This window comes from Hippoglossus hippoglossus, chromosome 15 (genome assembly GCF_009819705.1).
Source record: "Hippoglossus hippoglossus isolate fHipHip1 chromosome 15, fHipHip1.pri, whole genome shotgun sequence".
NCBI classification, from domain to species: Eukaryota; Metazoa; Chordata; class Actinopteri; order Pleuronectiformes; family Pleuronectidae; genus Hippoglossus; species Hippoglossus hippoglossus.
Genome location: NC_047165.1, coordinates 18120101 through 18139572, shown reverse-complemented (window position 1 = coordinate 18139572; position 19472 = coordinate 18120101). Strand labels below are relative to the sequence as shown.

At 41.4% G+C, this 19472-nt stretch overlaps 1 protein-coding gene across 2 annotated transcripts in view; it reads right to left on the bottom strand.

Moving 5' to 3' along the window:
• cdh23 (cadherin-related 23) overlaps nucleotides 1-19472 on the bottom strand; it is a 157549-nt gene that overhangs the window by 44971 nt on the left and 93106 nt on the right. For both annotated transcript variants that reach the window (XM_034608223.1, XM_034608225.1), the window contains exons 14-19: nucleotides 8234-8298; nucleotides 7307-7544; nucleotides 5527-5632; nucleotides 4830-4957; nucleotides 1061-1133; nucleotides 1-117 (exon numbers count right to left, since the gene is read on the bottom strand). In XM_034608223.1, the coding sequence (XP_034464114.1) occupies nucleotides 1-117; nucleotides 1061-1133; nucleotides 4830-4957; nucleotides 5527-5632; nucleotides 7307-7544; nucleotides 8234-8298 (727 nt within the window). The remainder of the gene's footprint in view (nucleotides 118-1060; nucleotides 1134-4829; nucleotides 4958-5526; nucleotides 5633-7306; nucleotides 7545-8233; nucleotides 8299-19472) is intronic.

The window sequence follows — 19472 nt, the reverse complement described above, 5'->3', positions numbered from 1 at the left end:
CTGATCGCGAGTTGAGACGGAACTGAGAGGAGCCCTCCAGGGAGTAGATGAGTGAGGCCTGGCCAAACTCCCGCGAGGCGTCCAAATCAGTAGCATTCACAAGCAGCACAGTTGCCCCTGTGGATGGGAGGGGGGGATGAAGGGAGTGAGCCAGAAAGAAAGTTACAACTCACAGAGAGAGAGAGAGAGAGGGGGAAAAAAAACTGAACTGAGAGACAGAGTCATGGGGAAAATATATGAAGTCTAGTGAAGAGGGGAGACAGACAGGGAGAGACAGACTGAAATGGCATTCACAGAGCTAATTTCTTCGCCGCCCCCATCCACAGCTCTACTGATGGCCTGGCAGTGAGTGGGTTTATGGATTAGTGGATTATCAGCTTGTTTGGCACAGCCCATACTTGGCACAGTCCTGATCAATACCCGGGCAGGACGGGGGATGAGAAGCTAGCCAGAGCTGCAGGGCTAGCCCTGAGCTCAGCCTGGGAGCCCAAGCCTTAGGCCCTCGGCTCAGTCGAGCTCGGCCAAGCACTTTAGCCATAGTCTTCTAAACCTCAGCCCTGGCCTGAGCCGCTCAGCTATGTGCTCCTCCAAATCAGGTCCGAGACACAAAAAGTGCCCAACATCTGTCTGATGGAAGGGACCATCCCTTTCTGAGAGAAAGGGATGGTCAAATATCTCAATTCCCTCTAGCCACTGGAAACTAATCTATTGTCTGGGATAAAAGAGTCCTCTGACTGCATGAATAAGAATGAATATAGCAGCTAGTGAGTTTGCCTTGAAAAGTCAACATGCTGCATTCTGTCGGAGCATTTATGCAAAGTCAAAATAAAATAAGACAGTAGAGGCCAGAGGAAGCAAATGAAATAAAATATAAAAAAAATATACCCCCAAGAAAGCAGAGCTATTTGTCGAATATGCTAATAGTGAGGCAATTCAGGTAAGAGGAGAGTATATGTGCTCCTCACAATCTTTGAGCTGTTTGGAGTGTTTAAGTGCGGTGCTGGTTGTGCAGAGCAGAAAATGTATTCCAGAAACTGAAGTGTAACCCCAAATGACTCACCGGCAATAATGTTCTCTGGGATTTTGACGATGTAGGACGGCTTGCTGAACTCTGGTGGGTTGTCGTTTTCATCCTGGGGGAGGTATACATATCAACAACAGCTCAAATCAATGAGCTAAACAATGAGAACATGCAATTTCTAGAACTAAAAAAGGGTTTTGAAGCTGCCATCACACATTAGCACTGAAATTAATTTAGACACCGAGGAGCACAGAACGTTTTAACTAGTAAATCAGCGGTAGCAGTATCTTTTTAGATGATAACCAGTCAGTCGATAGAAACAGCAGATTACCCCAAGACCTGTAATGTGACAGGAATGAATGGCTACCACATGGAACCACAGCCAATGTTACACAGACTTCACCAGAGCATTTATGTTTCTCACAACCTCCCACTCATTGAATTAGACTCCATTTCACACCAACACATCCAGTTGTGTGGCTATTCGCAGAGAGGCTCCCTACTGTGTGAGCCGCTGAGAAATGTTAACACTTAAACAACAGTCACTGCTACCATTATCTGTCTGGGCTCTGTGTTACGCTGCTGCAAAGCATTGTGTGTGTGTGATGCTGCCAGCGCCTGATAAACCCCTGTGGTGTGAGTCACGACACTGTGGAGGACAGAGAGATGGATGCAGACACAGAGAGAGGGAATACAGAATTGTGCATATGTCTCCCTGTTGGTTTTTACAAGAAAAGATCTCTTCATTGTTTTACAGAGTATTTCTCCCTCATGTAGGATGTGTACAGATGTGCTTATTGTCCCTGCATATCAAAGACTGCTCCAGCCGGATTCATCTATTCTACTCTGTCATTTCTTCTTTTATGACCAGAAACTTACATGTATAATGGATGTCTATCCAGGGAAATGAGTAGAAGTATGTCTATGAGCTCTGCTTGCTCATTATGCTGTGTTTACAGTATCTTTGAAAAGATCAACATTCATCTTTACTATTTACAACAGAAAAAAGCAGACAAAAATTATTTAAAAAACGACACCTAAACCTTGTAGTCTGTTATACAGACTGTCGTCAGCAGTACAGATTTTGTAGGTTCACCCCATTTACATAACAAAAGATTTAAATGGATTCCATCAAGATCATTGCCGTTTGCAGCGTAAGATTTACACTGTGCAACAGAAAAACAATATATCTTACGGAATCTAATGATCCAACTTCTAGTGTATTTACAATACATTTCAAAAAGATTATACAAGAGTGTGCAGGATGTTTTTTTTCTAATATGTTCCCTAAATGAGACGGACAGGGGTTGCAAAAGCAGTGATACATTATGGTGGTTTATGTTATCGCTAATAGCGATTGGTACATGATACATGTACAGGATTGCATATTAATGGGGCGATGCATAGGCAGTCAACCAAAAGATTTCACATCTCTCCCTTCGCTTGTCAATGCCTCTGCTGCCCTGCGTCTGTATCACTGCCTGTCGATTCAGTCCCTCCACCAACCCAGCATCCACCTATAGGCTCTGACAGGGGGCTTAAATATATTTGCTCATCCCTCCCCATTACTTCATGGTAATAATAGGAAGTGATGAAGTCGGAGCCTAGACGCCAAACTCCAACTAATCCTCCTGCAATAAATATTCGTAACATGAGTTATCTGACTGAACTGTTGTAGGACAACAAAAAAACTGTATTCAAAAATGTATCAAAAGCTAACTGCACAAAACATATCCACTATCCTATACAATATATGTAACTAGTTAGGAACTTGTTGAAATGTTTCATGTTCATGGATTAATTGATCATTTGGATATAAATATGGAAAATCATGATGTGAGAAACAAATTAGACTATGTGCATGGGATGGTCACCATGAGAAAAGAGAGATGGCACATTAACAAGAAAGAAAGACACATTTAATTTTATCAGGTTGAAACAGAAACAGCAGCAATATCTTGTAGAAATAGGACCCACAACCTTGAGCAAGTCTTTAAGATATTAAACCATCTGTGTGAGTGTGTAGATGAGTGTGACTTTTTCCACTGCCTGGAAATAAGACATTTAGAGATAAGACTGACAAACCCAACTGGAAGCTCAGATAGCTGCACAGTGTGTGATAAAAATGCAAACAATGCTGCAGTCAGACATGAAATCAAACTGTTTAATTCAGACAATGAGGAAATACTAAAACCAAATATGGGAGTGAAGTGGAAGGTGTGAAACAATCCACTGTGATCTGGCTGGTCATATAAATCAACATTTAGACAAATAAAAACAACTTAGTCTGTATTCACAAACGGCTCCATAATTCCCCCTCCCAGTGTCTCAAGCCTCACACTTCACATCTGAGGGGAACTTAAATGAAAAGATTCCTGTAAAGGTTTGGAGATTGTGCCTTTGAACGTGGGGAGACTGCAAGGATTTTGTCACAGGGTGCGTCTGTCACAGCAGCAAGAGTCATTAAATACTTAAATACTCAATCCAAGCTTGATGATATATATATATATATAAAGAGCAAATTAAAAGGATTTAGGTTAAGACAAAAAAATTGTTTTTAACTATTTAAGCAACCCGAAAATAAAAAATTGTGTTACATCATTTGAAAGAGTCAAATGATTTTTGAAAATAAAAGTATTAACTCTCGCAAAACACACGGTAATGCTACTGAAATGTAAACACATTCAGCAGCCTGAATTACAGTATCAACAATAAATATATAAATACAGGCCCGACCCCCTGAGCCATAGCCGCCGTATAAATATATTTACCAGAGTTTACGGGATGAAGTTGCGTCCTGTGTCTTACCACTCTGCTGGATGCTTATCAGTTTCCATATTTACATTCTATTAATTAAAGATGAATTCAAATTTATTTATAACATTTAATATTTTAAATTGTATTTTTTCCAAGCAGTGCCTGGGAGTCTTTATGAAGGATTCATCTCGAAATCATAGAGCATGAAATGTTGAATACAGTTAAATCTGTAATGTACTTGACTGAGGGCCACTGTCATACAAGCTAATAGAATGTGTAGACAAATACAGTTGTAAATGTGTCTACAATGTTAAAATATTGTTCTATCAGGTGAACATGGTGATTAAATAAATTAATGAAAAAACTGGACATGTGCTCTGCTGGTTTTTGTTTTGGTCAGTCTGTCCTGACCCCTGTGACCTCTTTGTGAGAAATGGAGTTACACTGGACTGGCTGAGGTTTGACTCTAACACGGTTTGGGTTTCTAGGAAAATTCCTCCAACCCTCTGATCCATGTCAGTGACATTAAACATCAAACCAAAATCTGCTCGTGGATTTATATCAATATGATCAAGGACAACACAGTAATGGTCTCCCTTACAGGAAGTCTTCATGATTTTCCTGTAAGGGTGTGGTGATACTGTACAATATATACTGTAAACTGTAAACTCAATATAAACTGTTGTGATATGAACAAATCAATGTAAACTGGTAAGACATACACATTAAGAGTAGTTGGGTCTTTATAATGTGTTTTAAACCTCATACTTGACAAACCGGAGTTCAACATTTTTAATAGGAAGAGCAAACAAGGCTATATGTACTGTTAAGAGTTTGCTTTACTTTTGATCACAGTATGAAAACTATAAATATCGAAAGCTGATAATTTTGGGCTTGTGGCCTTAGGTTGGTGGCAAGTGTACTACAAGTGACAGAGATGTCCATGAAAAAGAGACAGATGCAATTGTAATTTTTGCATTGTATTTTAAATGTGACCATTTATAAATGTACTAAGGTTTGTGTGTGTGTGTGCGTGCAGTGTTGTACTTACTATCACCTCCACTGTGACAGAGACGGTGTTGTTGAGGGCTAGGTTTCCTCCATCTTTGGCCATCACTGTCAAGTAGATCATCCCTTTGGGAACCTGCTCGTAGTCCAGAGGCCTGGTCACACTGATCACTGGTGAAAGGAGGGAGAGGCGGACGCAGAAAATGGAGCTTTTGTATGTTGGAAATATTTCAGCAATATTACTTGGATGTGTGTGTGTGTGTGTGTGTGTGTGTTTGTAGAGTTGTGTAAATGCATCTCAATCTCTGTGTGCTTAATCAGTTTTGTAAATGTGTATCTGCAAATGCGAGCAAAGATTTGCTAATGCTTACAGGAACCTGCAAATGTGCATAAAGAATCTGTGTGTATGTAAACAGATTTGTAAACGTGTATAATCTCTGTTAATGTGTAATGTGATTTGCAAGTGTCTTGAGTTTTGTACATGTGTAGACAAATCTGTAAAAGCATGCATAGCTCTGCATATGTGTAGATAAATCGGTAAATGTGTACATTAAAATTAGTGGTCGAAAAGGCTAAGGGTTTAACTATTCTTCAGTTACAACTCAGTTGTCGTTTTTCACAAAGTTGTGGGTCGAATGACAAGCAACAACCAAAAGTATAGAAGTGTAAACAACTTAAAATGTGTCTAATGCTCAACCATATCAAATACTGTGGCTTCATGCTCCTGGAGGTGAGTGTACCTGCGTAGCCCTCCACCATGGTAATGCTGAAGTACTCGATGAAGGCCGAGGCTGAAGTGATGGTGTATGTCAGGAAGTTGTTGGGAGGAGAATCATCATCTGTAGCCTGTAGGTGAGCAGACAGGGGTGGGGAAGTGGGAGTGCCTTTAACATGTGGCTCTGTGACAGTCCACAGATAGAGGAAGTTTTGAGTGAGTGAGACAAGACTAAAGATGCTCCAGCCGGCAGTGCTTATATTTATGTGTGTGTATGTTTCCGCAGCATGAGTGCATCTGTGTGTCTGTGTATGAGTGCAGCAGGGGAGCTGGCAGTCAGTGATGACATATTATTGGATAGATTAAAGCTGATGCTAGCTATAAGTGACGCAGGCGTCAATACTGGATGAACACCAACTGAGCCATGACAAGCCAAGCGGGCAGAGGACAGATGAAACCATACTTCGCAGGGCTAATCCACAACAACATCAACAACAATGACGACGCCCCCTCATTATTCTCGAGTTGGCAGGAACTTAAAAATAAGTCCTCCGGCTGTGAGGAGGGTCTACTGGGCCTCACTGGCATCATTAGAGGCTGGACAGGTTGTCAAAACACTCACTTATATCTCTCCATTACACGCATATATCTACTCTTTGATTTGATGCCAAAATGTTGAGTAGGCGATACCTTTCTTTCTCACAACCTATTAAGCTGTGTTTTTCTCTCCAGACTGTCCGCTGTGATAAAGAAATATTACATTTCAACAAATAGTTTCATATTAGACTGTCATTTACCACTCAGAGGTAAGACGAGTCGGGGAAAGTAAATCAAATAGACGAGTGGCAAAGGAAGTAATGGAATCAGAAGTGTGAGAAAATGAAAAAAGGTTTAGTTGGAGAGCTTAAGCACAGTGGTAGGAGGCACAAACCTTGCAGGCATTGTTTGGAAAAAGAAAGAAGCAAAGTGCTGAAAAACTCTCTTTTGCTTTGTCTCTCAACACACCCTCTCCCATATATTTTAGCCCCTTTTCTCTTTCCTCCTCTATAATGCCTCTATACTGTGTGTGTGTGTGTGTGTGTGTGTGTGTGTGTGTGTGTGTGTGTGTGTGTGTGTGTGTGTGTGTGTGTGTGTGTGTGTGTGTGTGTGTGTGAGGTTCCAGGGCATATCGCTGACACACAGAATTGGGCGACTGCCTTCCCCCAGCTCCTCTCGGGCAGCGTATTAATATCAGCAGCGTTTAAGGTTAGCTCAGACTAATCAAACACAGTGAGCCAAGCGTTGAGCCCAGTCATCAGCTCAACTCCCTCAACGTGAACACAAGGCACCACGGTGCACTGGGGCAGGGTAAGCCACCGCTGCAGCCGCCGCCACGAGGGACGTAATAGTCTTTCTCTCCAGGGCGCAATCTGAGGAAACGCTGAGCCATTAGTTACCACTGTGCCTGTGTACCTTTGGCTTTTGTGTGGCAGTGAGTGATGGCCAACACACCAGAGTGACCTGTTCCTTTTGGATACAGTGCACACCCACACCCACACCCACACACACAGTCACTCCATAGTCAATCAGAGGAAAGATGGAAGAGCGATGCAGCAAAATCAAACGCTTGTGAGTTTGATGACTGGTGGTATTATAATCAATTGTAATCAGGTAGAGATCCTCAGTTGCAAAAGTGGTCTTTATAAGAATAAACTATATGGGAACACACTGTCATGAACAAAAGTGTTGTAGGTTTAATTTACTCTTAAATCAATAATTTACTCTACAACTATAACCATATGTGCATGTTTTTAATCACGTCTCACCCTGACTCGTGCCACCGGCTGTACAGCCTGCTCGTTCTCTCTCAGCGAGCCCACATATGCCTCCTTCTGGAAGAGCGGTGCATTGTCATTGACGTCCAACACATTCACACGGATCCTCCCTGTCGTCTCCTCGCCGCCGCCGTCCCTCGCCAGCACCGTTAGCGTGAAACGCCGCATCAGCTCGTAGTCCAGACTGGCCCGCAGAGTGACCCAACCAGTCTCATCATCTAATGAAAACCTGGACACAAAATCAGTAAAAGAACCATTGGATAAAATGTCTGTGGTTGGGAGGTGTTTCTGATTTTTATTTTTATTTTATCTGGTAATGAGATGTACTGAATAGTTTATGGTTTCTTAGAGGCTTAATAAAATGTATATTACAATTCATCACATAACGACTGTCATTCTAGTTAATGGTTTCTGTTATAATAAAGAGAAAAGCTCTTTGTTACAACAGTGTAGGTTTATATGTTTAGATAATACATTTAAATAAAATAAAAAAAATGTAATGATTATATTACAACAATGTTTTTCAAATGTTTGCATCAATTGGGGCAAACACTTGCATAGAAAGTAACTATAATAAAAAAATACTGAGATAAGAAATGACTAAATAAACCAAACAAAAACGTACAAGTTACAGAGAAACAAATGGGAAGCAACACAAATTGATACAGTGAAGATATTGAATTAATGGATTAAGTGATAGTATGTCTTTGTATGCGATTGTGTATATTTGTGGCTTGAAGAGAGCAGACGTGAGGAAAAGTGCCAGATATCGTTGCAGCTCAGCTGTCTCCGGCGGGGCTGTGTGGCTCAAACATCGCAGTGGAATTGTTCACAAGAGGCCATATAAATGAAAAATTAATGTGGTTGTATGTTTGTGTTGACTGTTTGAGTGTGTGTGTGTGTGTGAATTGATCTTACTGGTCTGGCTCATCACTGAAGTAGTAACGCACAAGCCCAAATGTGTCATCATCTCCGTCTGTAGCCTGTGCAGAGAATACAGGGAAAAAGAGTAAACTTTCAAAATCTCATCTTTACTTCCTGATGAAGGTTGATGAGAAATTCTGCTTTTGTTGTCCATCAGTATTTTATCCAGATTTTCATTTATTTCTCACATGCTTTTGGTTTTGTTTCATTTGTTAATTCTCTATGATCTTTCAGGAAAATGGAAAAAAAGGAAATTCCGAACACTTAATCGAGTTGTTGTCCACTTTAGTGAGTGATTATTTGTTTGCTGCTGTAAAAACTGAAGGGAGGGGAGTTCATGACATGGTTTTATCACAGGATGTTTCAGGTACAAAGTTCTATGACTTGGTTGATAATAAGTACAATTAAATTAGACAACTAGAAGTTTCAGACTGTGTTCATAACAGCAGAGTAACAGATATGTTTCTTTTTCATTTCATGTTCATGTAATTGTTATTTACTTTTTATCAGCATACATTTGAGCCTTTGTGTATTTGTGCACAAGCCTGTGTGGTAAACAACACTGTATTTACTGACATGGTGCACCCAAATGGCTGCATCAAATATTCTGTCATGACTGAGTTTCACTCCATTTCAAAAATGTGTCATTCTAACAGCTGTGTGTGACTGTATAACTTCATTTGAAGACATGCAAGCCACACTTCACTCTCTCAGGTGTTGACTGGATTAAATCTGATGGGAGAACCGATACATTTTCTTCACCCACATGAACCACCGCAGCCTTAAAAACAGCAACAGCTGCTGACATATGTTTTGTAGATAAAAAGGGTGTCGGAGAAATGCCACATAAAGAACAACACTTACAAGAAAACTTGTACATTATGAAATGCCACATTAACACCATTTGTCTTTTTAAACACATGCATGCGCATGTGCACACATGCACTGATGCGTACACGCAGGATGTTGTGCCAGAGCTGATGGATCGTGCCTGGAGAGGCTGTTGTAATAGAGTTTCACTTCAGTGGCTCTGCAGTCAGTTGAAGGGCCAAACTTGAACGTGTCTGCAGCCTGCTCTGTCAACCACAATGCTGGTCACTGTGATTCAGTGATGCCCTAAAAGCGACCTTATTATGAGGGCCTGTGCGTGAATGTGTAGCGCCTGTGCTTTTTTGCATTTGGCTGTGACTTATGCAAAAAAGCTGATGTTGTGAGAGTAGTGTTAATATGCATTGAAGAAGAGTTAACATGCATTGAAGAATTTGGCTGTAACTAAATGTGGATGTATGTGTGCACATTTACGTGTGTTCAAGAATATATATATATATATATCTGCCTTCTAAATCAAATGCATTGATGGATATGTGTGCGTACATCTGTGTGAGTGTGCATCTATGATTCCTCTCAACAGATGGAACAACGGCTGCAGCTATCAATGTTTTTTTTCCACCCCTCTAAAAATTACACCATGCTGTTTAGCTCAAGCCCGGAATTTCACAGAGAGCTTCCACCACAACGTTCTGGATAGTGAATCAGTGTTTCTTTTTAATGTCCAAATGGCCTTCACTTTGTTGTTAGGTGCAGCGAAGCACATCCTGCTCAATGAGCCGAGAGTGGGACGCTAAATACTTGTGAGGTGTTTGGGACCTTAGTCTGGTTCTTATATTAACCTTTGAGTTTTCATGTGTCGTGTCTCAATGACCGCATCATTTAATGCCACTCAACTGCTTCTTCCCCTCACTCTTTTTGCAACTTCCTGCCTCCTCCCTCTCCTCCTCTCCCCCCTTTATCTTTTCCTGTCTTTACCTCACCCTTCTCTCTGCATCCTGAGCTACGCCTGAGTCTCCACTGTCTCTTTCCACTCTCCTCTACATATCTCCCTTGGCACACTCTTCCCCCCTGACACCTCCCTCCCTCCCATGTGAATGACAGGCCCATAAGTGCTCCAATGATAGTGATGGGGGTGTTAGCGTGACAGCTATCGTGGCAGTGACAGGAGCCAGGCTCAGCCTGGAAGCTAATGCTGCCTCTGCCTCTATGGCCAAGCCCTTCACACCACGGCGACAGACAGACGTGGAGAGAGACAGACAGACATACAGAGAGAGGAATAAAGAAAGACGATAGCCACCCTACCCCCCCAATTCCCTTCATTCACTGCTCAAACAATCACCCTGACAGTACGGCACAGTCACTTTTCTAACTGCTCACCAAAGACTTTCAACTTTAGACACAGACGGCCGGCAGCAGATGGATGGGAGTGATTGTTCAGGGATTTGCAGTAACTTAACACCATGGGGTTGGGTCCTTGACACCCGGGTATGGGTACATTTGCCCCTTGTCGCCATGGTCGCTTGAACAGCTTTTTGGTTGGACAGTTGGACAGTGATGGAAAAGTTGATGAAGTGGGTTGCACAAAGAGTGTGTGTGTCTGATTTAATTAGGATATGACACAGAAATGAAAACTGGATGTGCCTCAATGACAATGATTCAACACATGATTCACAGGGATCCATAGTTTTCATGCCAAACGAGCAATGCTAATGGATTCATAAAACAGCGACCCTCCAAAATAACTGAGTTCAAAGAACCAACAGAACTATGGATGATGATGTAAATTGCTATTGAACACGATTCTACAAAACCTTGATGGTTAATTACCTGTTCTCTGAATGTCAAGTTACCAAGACATAATGGCAGTATGTGTTGTAGATAATTACTGGGCACAGAGTGCGGTGGTGAAAATCTGCAGCAGAACACTGAGATATCAGGGTTAGTGTTCTGATCAAAATCCAAACTAAGTTGTTAAGAAGTTTCTGCACAAAGAGTCAGTGAGCTGCTGATTGCCAATATAAACTCTGCAACCCCTCGGGACCTCAGGCAGTAACTACAAAAGAGAAATTAGTTCTCAGTTGACCAGTTTGGTTAAATGATGTGTTTCTTTCCATCAGAACGGAGAAGCCGGCAGGCAAACACCACTGTGGGTGTGGGTGTGTGTGTGTGTGTGGTACGGATGCTGGTGTACCTGCGTACCGGTGCATTCATATGTGTCTGCATGCCCGTTAATGCACGTCTGATGATTGGATGCATGTACTGAATGTCTTTGTATGAAAAGTATAGTGTGTGCATGGGTGCATATGTTTGTATGCACACATAGACAGAGACGCACATGTTTTCCAGGTTCATAAACACACAACCCAACCACTTACAGTATAAACTCTTATTATCACACTCAATTGATTTCAAGAGAAAGCGGAAATGAGTGCTTCCCCCTGTGGGTGACAGAAAGACAGGGGTAGAGTGTGTACACAGGTAGGCTGGGGTTGGGTTGAAGAGGGTACAGGAGTAGATTATCATCCCAGCTATCCTGTGGACAGCGAGGGAGGTTAAAGCTGCACAGGCTTTTCTATCTTGAGTGAGCTGGAATTTGAATTGATTGGCTCCTAAAATTGCTTTTTCTGCAGGAGCTTTGAGAGGCATGGAAAAGGAAACCAATTACTGGCTGTCAAAGACTGCTGTCAAAATAGAGATGACCCCCAGTCCAAACACAGGCAACCTCCCGTGTCACAAGCACAAGGAACAGATAACATACACGCGCACACACAAACACACACACCCCACCAGAGTGAAGATGTTCAGTTTATGACAATCATTGTAGGGGAGAAAATGAGGAAGACATGGTTGTCAGGTTATCTTCATCAGCTCTTCTCATGTGGGCTGTTGTAAAGGCTCTGTGTCGAACTCTCTCACATTTTCTCTATCCACGACAAGATCACAGATCGATTGTTACTAATGCTGTACAAGTGTGATAAGTTATATTCAAGCACCGCTTCATGTACACACTTTGCATATTGTACTGTACAGTTAGGTGTGAGATGCACAAAGCAGATCATGTGTCAGTCATGGGAGACATTAAGTGCTGTACACATTTGCATATTTAAGTTGTACATAATTTCAGAGTGTGTTTGGATAAGCAGTGTGGAAGTTTGCAGCTCCAGCTGCACTCACAGTCACCATGGGAGTCAAATGCAAATTGAGGAAGATACACACGTCCTCACAGACTTCGAATCACAGTTCTCGAACTCAGGAAAATAATTTTCTTCAAATCATGTCCGCTCGTTTATCATCAGTATGGGGTCTAGTAGAATAGATTTACAATATATATAATGTTTAAAATACCCTTTATTTGTCTCATGCCCAATGTACACTGCTGCAGTGCCTCTTATTACCCTCTGTCTCAATGGCTCTGTTTTAACGCTTGGCTCCCTTCCCAAAAAGCCAAGGCTGCTCTGATTGGTCAGCTGGCCCACTCTTTTGTGATTGGTTCAGCATGTGTTGGAAATGTCAGGCCCCAGAGGTCGGGAACAATAAACACCGCAGTAGGCACAGTTGCAATGGCATTGATTCTGCCAAACTAACTGGTGGGTTAATGTTACATGTTACAGTTGACGTAGATGGCTCATAAAAAAGAAAATGTGTTCAAGTACTTCAGGAGCAGTGTTTTATTTGGGAGAGGAGGACTCCCTTTACTGAAAACTTAATTCTTATTCAAGTAACTTAACGCAGCTTACATGAATAAGAAAAATCCCCAAACAGAATATGGGCACTTGAAGCATGCGCCACATTGGTAATAAGTCTGTCTTAAAACAATACCGTGATGCCCGTTTATACATTAATAAATGGACCATATTTATGGAGTGTTTTTTTCAGTCTCATAGACCATGCTTATCACTTTGCATTACAAGAAGCGTTGACCAATTAACAAACACATTCATAATTCTGTATTCAGCGCTTTCATTTTCCATTTTTTCTATTTCACACCAATTATACAGTAAGGCGTTCAGTCTCTTGCCCAAGAACACTTTGAAATGCAGACTAGTTAGTGGACAACCCTCTGTACCTCCTTGAGCCACAGTCTCTCTTGCTGTAATTATTCATATTGTCTACAGTGGCAGCAAAAAGATCCCTTTCTGACACTATTTCATGAGTACGACATGAGAAACAAAATCCACAGTCCTCATTCTGTCTTCTAAAGCCTCACATTTGCATTGGCTGAACTTTACAGTGCATTTTTGCACTGAAGCACTGTTCCCTCCTCCACTGGGGCTTCCACAGATCAAGTGGATTTAAATTATCAAGCATTTGGTTTTTAAAACATAGTCAAAAATTGTATTTGGGTCGACAAGTGAAATATATTACAGGTGTTGTCAAACAACTAAAGGTATGACTAAAAGGAAGAGTTTGAATTACATTTAAATGGTTTTTTTGTTTCGTTTTTCCACAGTGTTGGTCTCCCCTCTCCTCTCAGTGATTAATTCAGTCTCTGTTTCTATGTACACAAATTTCCACGGGACAAGAGCCTTTTTTTAATCTCTGATCAATACGACAGAACAAGACTCAGAGCAGAGCAGTGGCCTGGAAAAAGCACAGACACCATGTTGGGGCTATTCCGAGACGTGATGTGTCGTGTTAATGATCACATATCCTGAACAGCTCCTCACTCGGCACTCCTGTGACGAAACTGATGGGTGTTAATTTATATATTATCCTTAATTTTCATGCATATGCAGCTAAAGTAGAGTGAAATGACGCAAAAAAACTCCAACCTCTTGAGTAGAAAATAAATGATTAAAAAATCAATATCCCCTCAAAAACTTGGATCATATGGGGACCGATGGCATCTCTCGCCAGTTCCCCAGCTGTGACCTAGAGCACCTGCAGGGGTGGATGGGAGCTGTGTGTGTTTTTACTGCGGACACTTTAGCATAATGGCGGTGGCGAATGTACGTTTACGACTGCTTTATTTCTCTAAACCATTAACGAGCAGGTGGGGGTGCTCACAGCGACTGCTGCCTGCCGACAGGATTGAACAACCTGTTTCGATTATCTCCCGACTGCCCGGGCTGGCGAGACGGAGGGAGAGTAGGGGAGAGAGAAACAACTTTTTTAACAATGGATACTTTTGTGAAAGAGGAGCTCAATAAAGTGGAGTGGACGTCTTTACAGCACACACTGCCAGCTTGCAAGATAAGTTCTACCGTTTGCATGTGTGCACAGCCACTGCATAATTATACCAACCACATGTGAAACACTCGAAAAAACAGCTGTTACCTCTGGAATATGAAGAGAAGAGGAGGAGAGAGAAGGAGAGAGGACCGTATTGTGGGCATAAGCTTTAGATATTCTGAGGTGCCAGTGAAAAGGCTTAATGCAGAGCTCTCTCGTTGGCAGCCTCACTTTGCCGACAGGCCTGAGTCCCACCCCCCACCCCTCTCTCCCTCACACACACTCTCTCTCTCTCTATGTGTTCTCAGTGATGATGAAATGAGAGAAGCACAAACACAGGGAGGATGTAGAAAATGATGACGTACAACACAGAAACACACCGACTATAAAGGAGTGGACTGAACAAACATGGGCAGATGTTTTTGATATCTATGGTCGTGTGGTAAGGGAGCAGGGCTGAGGTCAAGAATATAATCACATACGGTGAACACTAGTGAACATTTCTTGGTTGTAAAGTTCCTCTTCGGTGGCCAAAGCGTCTCATACAAGTGCTTCAATGGAAAACACAAATACAAAGCTAGAACGGCACCCACAACGGAAGTGAGTGACAATGGATGATGACCATGAAATGAGCAGAGTTACTAACTGTGGTCAAGTGAGCCGTCGTTTGTGAAAACCTGGAGAAATCAGTCGACGCTTAAAATGAGATGCTTGTCTATTCAAGGTGTTACGGTACAGGTGCTTCAACCTCACATGACTCAAACATCCATGACATGACCATGGTAACTTCTTATTTCATTACTTATTTCATCAGTGTCAGTGCCTCACTGTTCACTTTCATTATGTGTGAACGAGGAGGCGAATAAATGATTTGCTTCCTGTTGTGAGGCAAACCGCAGTGTGGCATGTGTGATATATGTGACCGTGCCCTTATGATGATATTCTACTTTTCTGTGTTTTATGTCAATGGATCTTTATAAATAAATTTGGGTTTTGTACTGTTGGACACAGAAAATCAAGCTGTAGAACTCATCTTGCCTTGCACATTTTCACTATCTAAACATTTTTAGACTTAAGATTCATCCATTATTTTTCCATTTACGATGAGAAAATTAAATATTAGCTGGACCAATAGTCATAATTGCAGAGTATTTTTTTTCACTTTTTAATCTGTATAATCTTAATCAAATAGATTAATGGATCAGCAGCAGAACCAACTCCTAACCTCATGGAGACACTATATTCCATAACTCTTCTTTTCATCTCATTTGGCATTTGCATGTGTCTAAAGAGCCGATAGTGAACCCTGAGAAAGTTCAGACGTTTCACTGGCCTCAGCTCCAGCCTGTTTGTCCTCTGCCCTGCAAAACTATTCACATCCCGTCTCACAATGTCAAAACCCTCATGATAAGCCCCGCATTATTAACAATGATTCTGTGTGAGCTACCACTAGTGAGAAGGAGAGAGCTGGTCCTCACCCCTTTAATTACAATAATGAATTATAATTACTGTTGTGACTATTACCCCTGTCTAAACAGTGGCGGGAGCAAAACATCCTCCACTCTGTAATTTATAGCCTTCTGCTGTAAGCATTTATCATTGTGCCTTAGCTCTCAAACATACTGCATCTGCATCGGGCCCATAAAACACACAGCACGGCACCAGTAGGAGACACAGACCCAAAACCAAGAACAATGTTGAATCTGACATATTTCATTGAAGTAAAATCAACTTTGAGTAGAATGGTATAAGTAAAAGGAAAGTGTATTATTAAAACTGCGTGCATCCTAAACATACATATCCCCTAATGTAGAGTCTGATGGGTAGTGAGAGTTTAATCTGAGCAGAAACAGACGGGTAACCACGGAGTGAATCAATGCAACACCTGAAAACCATTAGCTATCTAATGGTAAAACAGACAAAAGGGGAAAAACAACAATAACCGAGGGCATACTATAAATAAGAAATGAAAGAAGACAAATTTTCTGAGAGCCAAAGAGAGAAAATCAGAGTGATTCCACTGATACGAGCAGCTGCTTGTGTCTAAAGTCTCCAGGGTAAGGAAGAGACAGAAAGAGAGAGTTGAAGCGAAAAGGACCCAGACAAAAGAGTAAATCACAATAAATATTTATAATGATAAGTAATGCTGCGGACCATAAATATTAAACAGCAACAGCCTCTGTGTGTTCGTGTGTATACGTGTGTGTACTTGTATGTTAAGCAGTGTCTACAGGGATGCAGGAGCCGGCACTGAGTAATGCATTGACTAACATTGTACATAAGCTCTGATCAGATGAGCTATGAATATTTACCCAAACAAAGCATTTCAATTGCATTATCAGATTGCTTGTTTGGCGTTTTCTAAAAACAACCGGGAACCAACAAGTATAATTTCAATTAGCATAGGTATAAAGTATTATATAAACATCTTTACATCCAAACCACCTCCTCCACGTTATTCATTCACTGCATGGATAAATTCTTAGAAAACAAAAATGTATCAAGATCTAGGAAATGAACCTCTATATCGTGGCACTGAGGGTCAAACACAACAATACTTTACCCAATATGACATTTCACAAAACATTTCAAAGAAACATGACGACATTTCACAAAACACAACATTTTCTTTCATGAAACATGTTGTGTTTTATGAACTGCTATGTTTTTTATCCTCCCTGTTTCCTCTCTGCATTGTCATTGTGCCCCTATGCAAAACTCTCTTTTCAGTATGGCCAACCTATTTTCCATGATGGTATTGTCTCAAACTGTCACCAGTAACAACATCAGTAATGATCTCGATATCCATGCTGCTTAAAAATCACGAAGAACATAAAGACCTTCAACACTAATTCAAGTAACAATTTCACAATTTGGGAAAGATTTTGAATCCCTTTCTGTCTGAGGGCTGACGTGAAGATTGATTCACTAAAGAATGGAAGCAGGGCTAAACAGACAGCTAAGCTCTGTCCAGAGATAGGAAGAAACCCTTCTACAGTAACAGCACATCAAAAGCAGCTCTCTTAACACAAAGTCAAAGCCCCAAGTTGTAGTTTCACAGGGAATTTTACAAGCATTAGCTTTAGGTGCAGGGAGGCGTTCTTAACTTTTTCCGCTTTAGTGTCATGGTTAATGCACCAACATGACAACTGATATCAATCTTCTAATGTAACTCTGGGCAAAAAAGCAAATGACAATATTTTCAAAAAAGGTCCAATATTCCTTTAATGTGTGTGTGTGTGTGTGTGTGTGTGTGTGTGTGTGTGTGTGTGTGTGTGTTGTTTATTGAGGAGGGCAGGCCAGTCCACAGTGAGAAATAAGAATAAAAGAGTTGTCCTCCCTTTTCGTACTACAGCGTAATCTGACCACCTCACATCTGACAGAGAGCACAGAGAGGCTCGTCTCCTTATGGTGTACTGCCCTGTTCACTGCAGTTAGACAAGCAGACAGTTGGAACTTGTGGAAGAGTGAAACAGTGAGACAGGAACATAGTGTCAGTGGAATGAAAAGGTGCCTGTCATTTGACAAATCAAATTAAAAAGCACAGGCACTGGAAGCTGTAATATAAAGTAAAGAATAAAGTGAGCTTGAGGTAAGTAGAAATGTAAGCCCTATAATAACAGAACCAGTCATTAGGGGCCTCATTGACTTTATCACAATTAATACTTGAGCTCAACATGCTCTTCTGCTCTTGGCAAGTGACATAATTTGTCCTTATCGGCTGGGTGACGGACAGGTTAATTTTCCTTTTTACCTGGTGCTGACTCACAGGAGCGGGTTGAAAGGTGCTCGCTGAATGTGATCAAGAACAGTTTTACATTTACGCACTCTATACTTTAAGATGTAGCCAGAACAGGTGATTTCATATAAAGAAGTATGACTGATCACTGACAACACCCCCTTCATCATTTCTTTCCTCGGCCCTCCTTTCTGCATGAACACTTTGAAGCAGCAGTTGACTTCTTTCTATGCTTCACTACAGACTTTACTAACTTTGTGCACAGATGCAATACCTTTTCTAAAATAAATTACTCATTATCCACACAAAAATGAGTGAAGCGGCCGCAGCTTGTTTGATCAGACTCCAGCAGATAAATAAACAATCTACCACCTATTGTCATTGGATAACAAACCTTGTAACTTACAGTCTAAATTACTAATGAACTAAATTATGACAGACCCACATAGGTAAACAAGTCTGTGCAAACACATTACTGAAAACACACACACCGGACACATATATATAATAAATAATCTTATGGGATAACAAATGGATAAAGGCCAGCAATGACCAATGACTTTGTCTGGTTTTAGCCTTGTGTTGACCTTGCCGGTGTGAGTGTGTGTATATCTGTGCGTGAGTGTGCATGTATTCATTTCAATTTTCTCAGCCCCAGATCCAAACACAATTATTGTGGGAACGTCTGTTTAATCTGTATTTTGTCTCCAGTGGCATCTCATAGGGCTTGTGTGTGTGTGTGGTCCAGGCATTACTCATGTTGTGGGGACCTAAATCTGCTTACAAAGTCACATTATGCGACATTGTCTTCCTTATGGGGGAAAGAACAAGTCCCTAAAACGTAAATGATAAAATTTTAAGTTGAAGACATGTTTTAAGGTTGGGTTAAAGTTTTAGGTTTAGGTTAAGATAAGGTTAGGCAGGTAGTACCTATGGTTAAGGGTAGAATAAGTCTCCAAGAAATCAATGTAAGTCACTGTAATATCCTCTGAAGCCACAGAGACACCACTGTGTCTGTGGCTGTGTATGAGTGTGTGTTTATTTCAAATTCTCAGCCCCAGAGCCAAACTGAGAGCTTAGTGTGGGAAATATCTGTTTAATCTGCATTTTGTCTCCAGCGGCATCACATAGGGCTTGTGTGTGTGTGTGTGTGTGTGTGTGTGTGTGTGTGTGTGTGTGTGTGTGTGTGTGTGTGTGTGCACATGAGTGCATGTCTGGCCAGGTCAGAATATCTAAACACTGATCTAACATTGTATAATCTACGAGTGCTGACATCCATGCCAGTGCAGTTCTCACTGTGTGCCGTAGCATTTCATTCTATTTACAGCCAATTCTCTCGCTACATTCAGCAATCAGGATTCCACGGCAGGCTGCACGCTCCTGCACGAGGCCAACATCAGCCTGGTCTTATCGGGTATTAGACTGCCCTGCAATCTCCATTTCATGAGCACCCAGTCTATAAACACTATTGATTTTCACACTGTGCTTTTT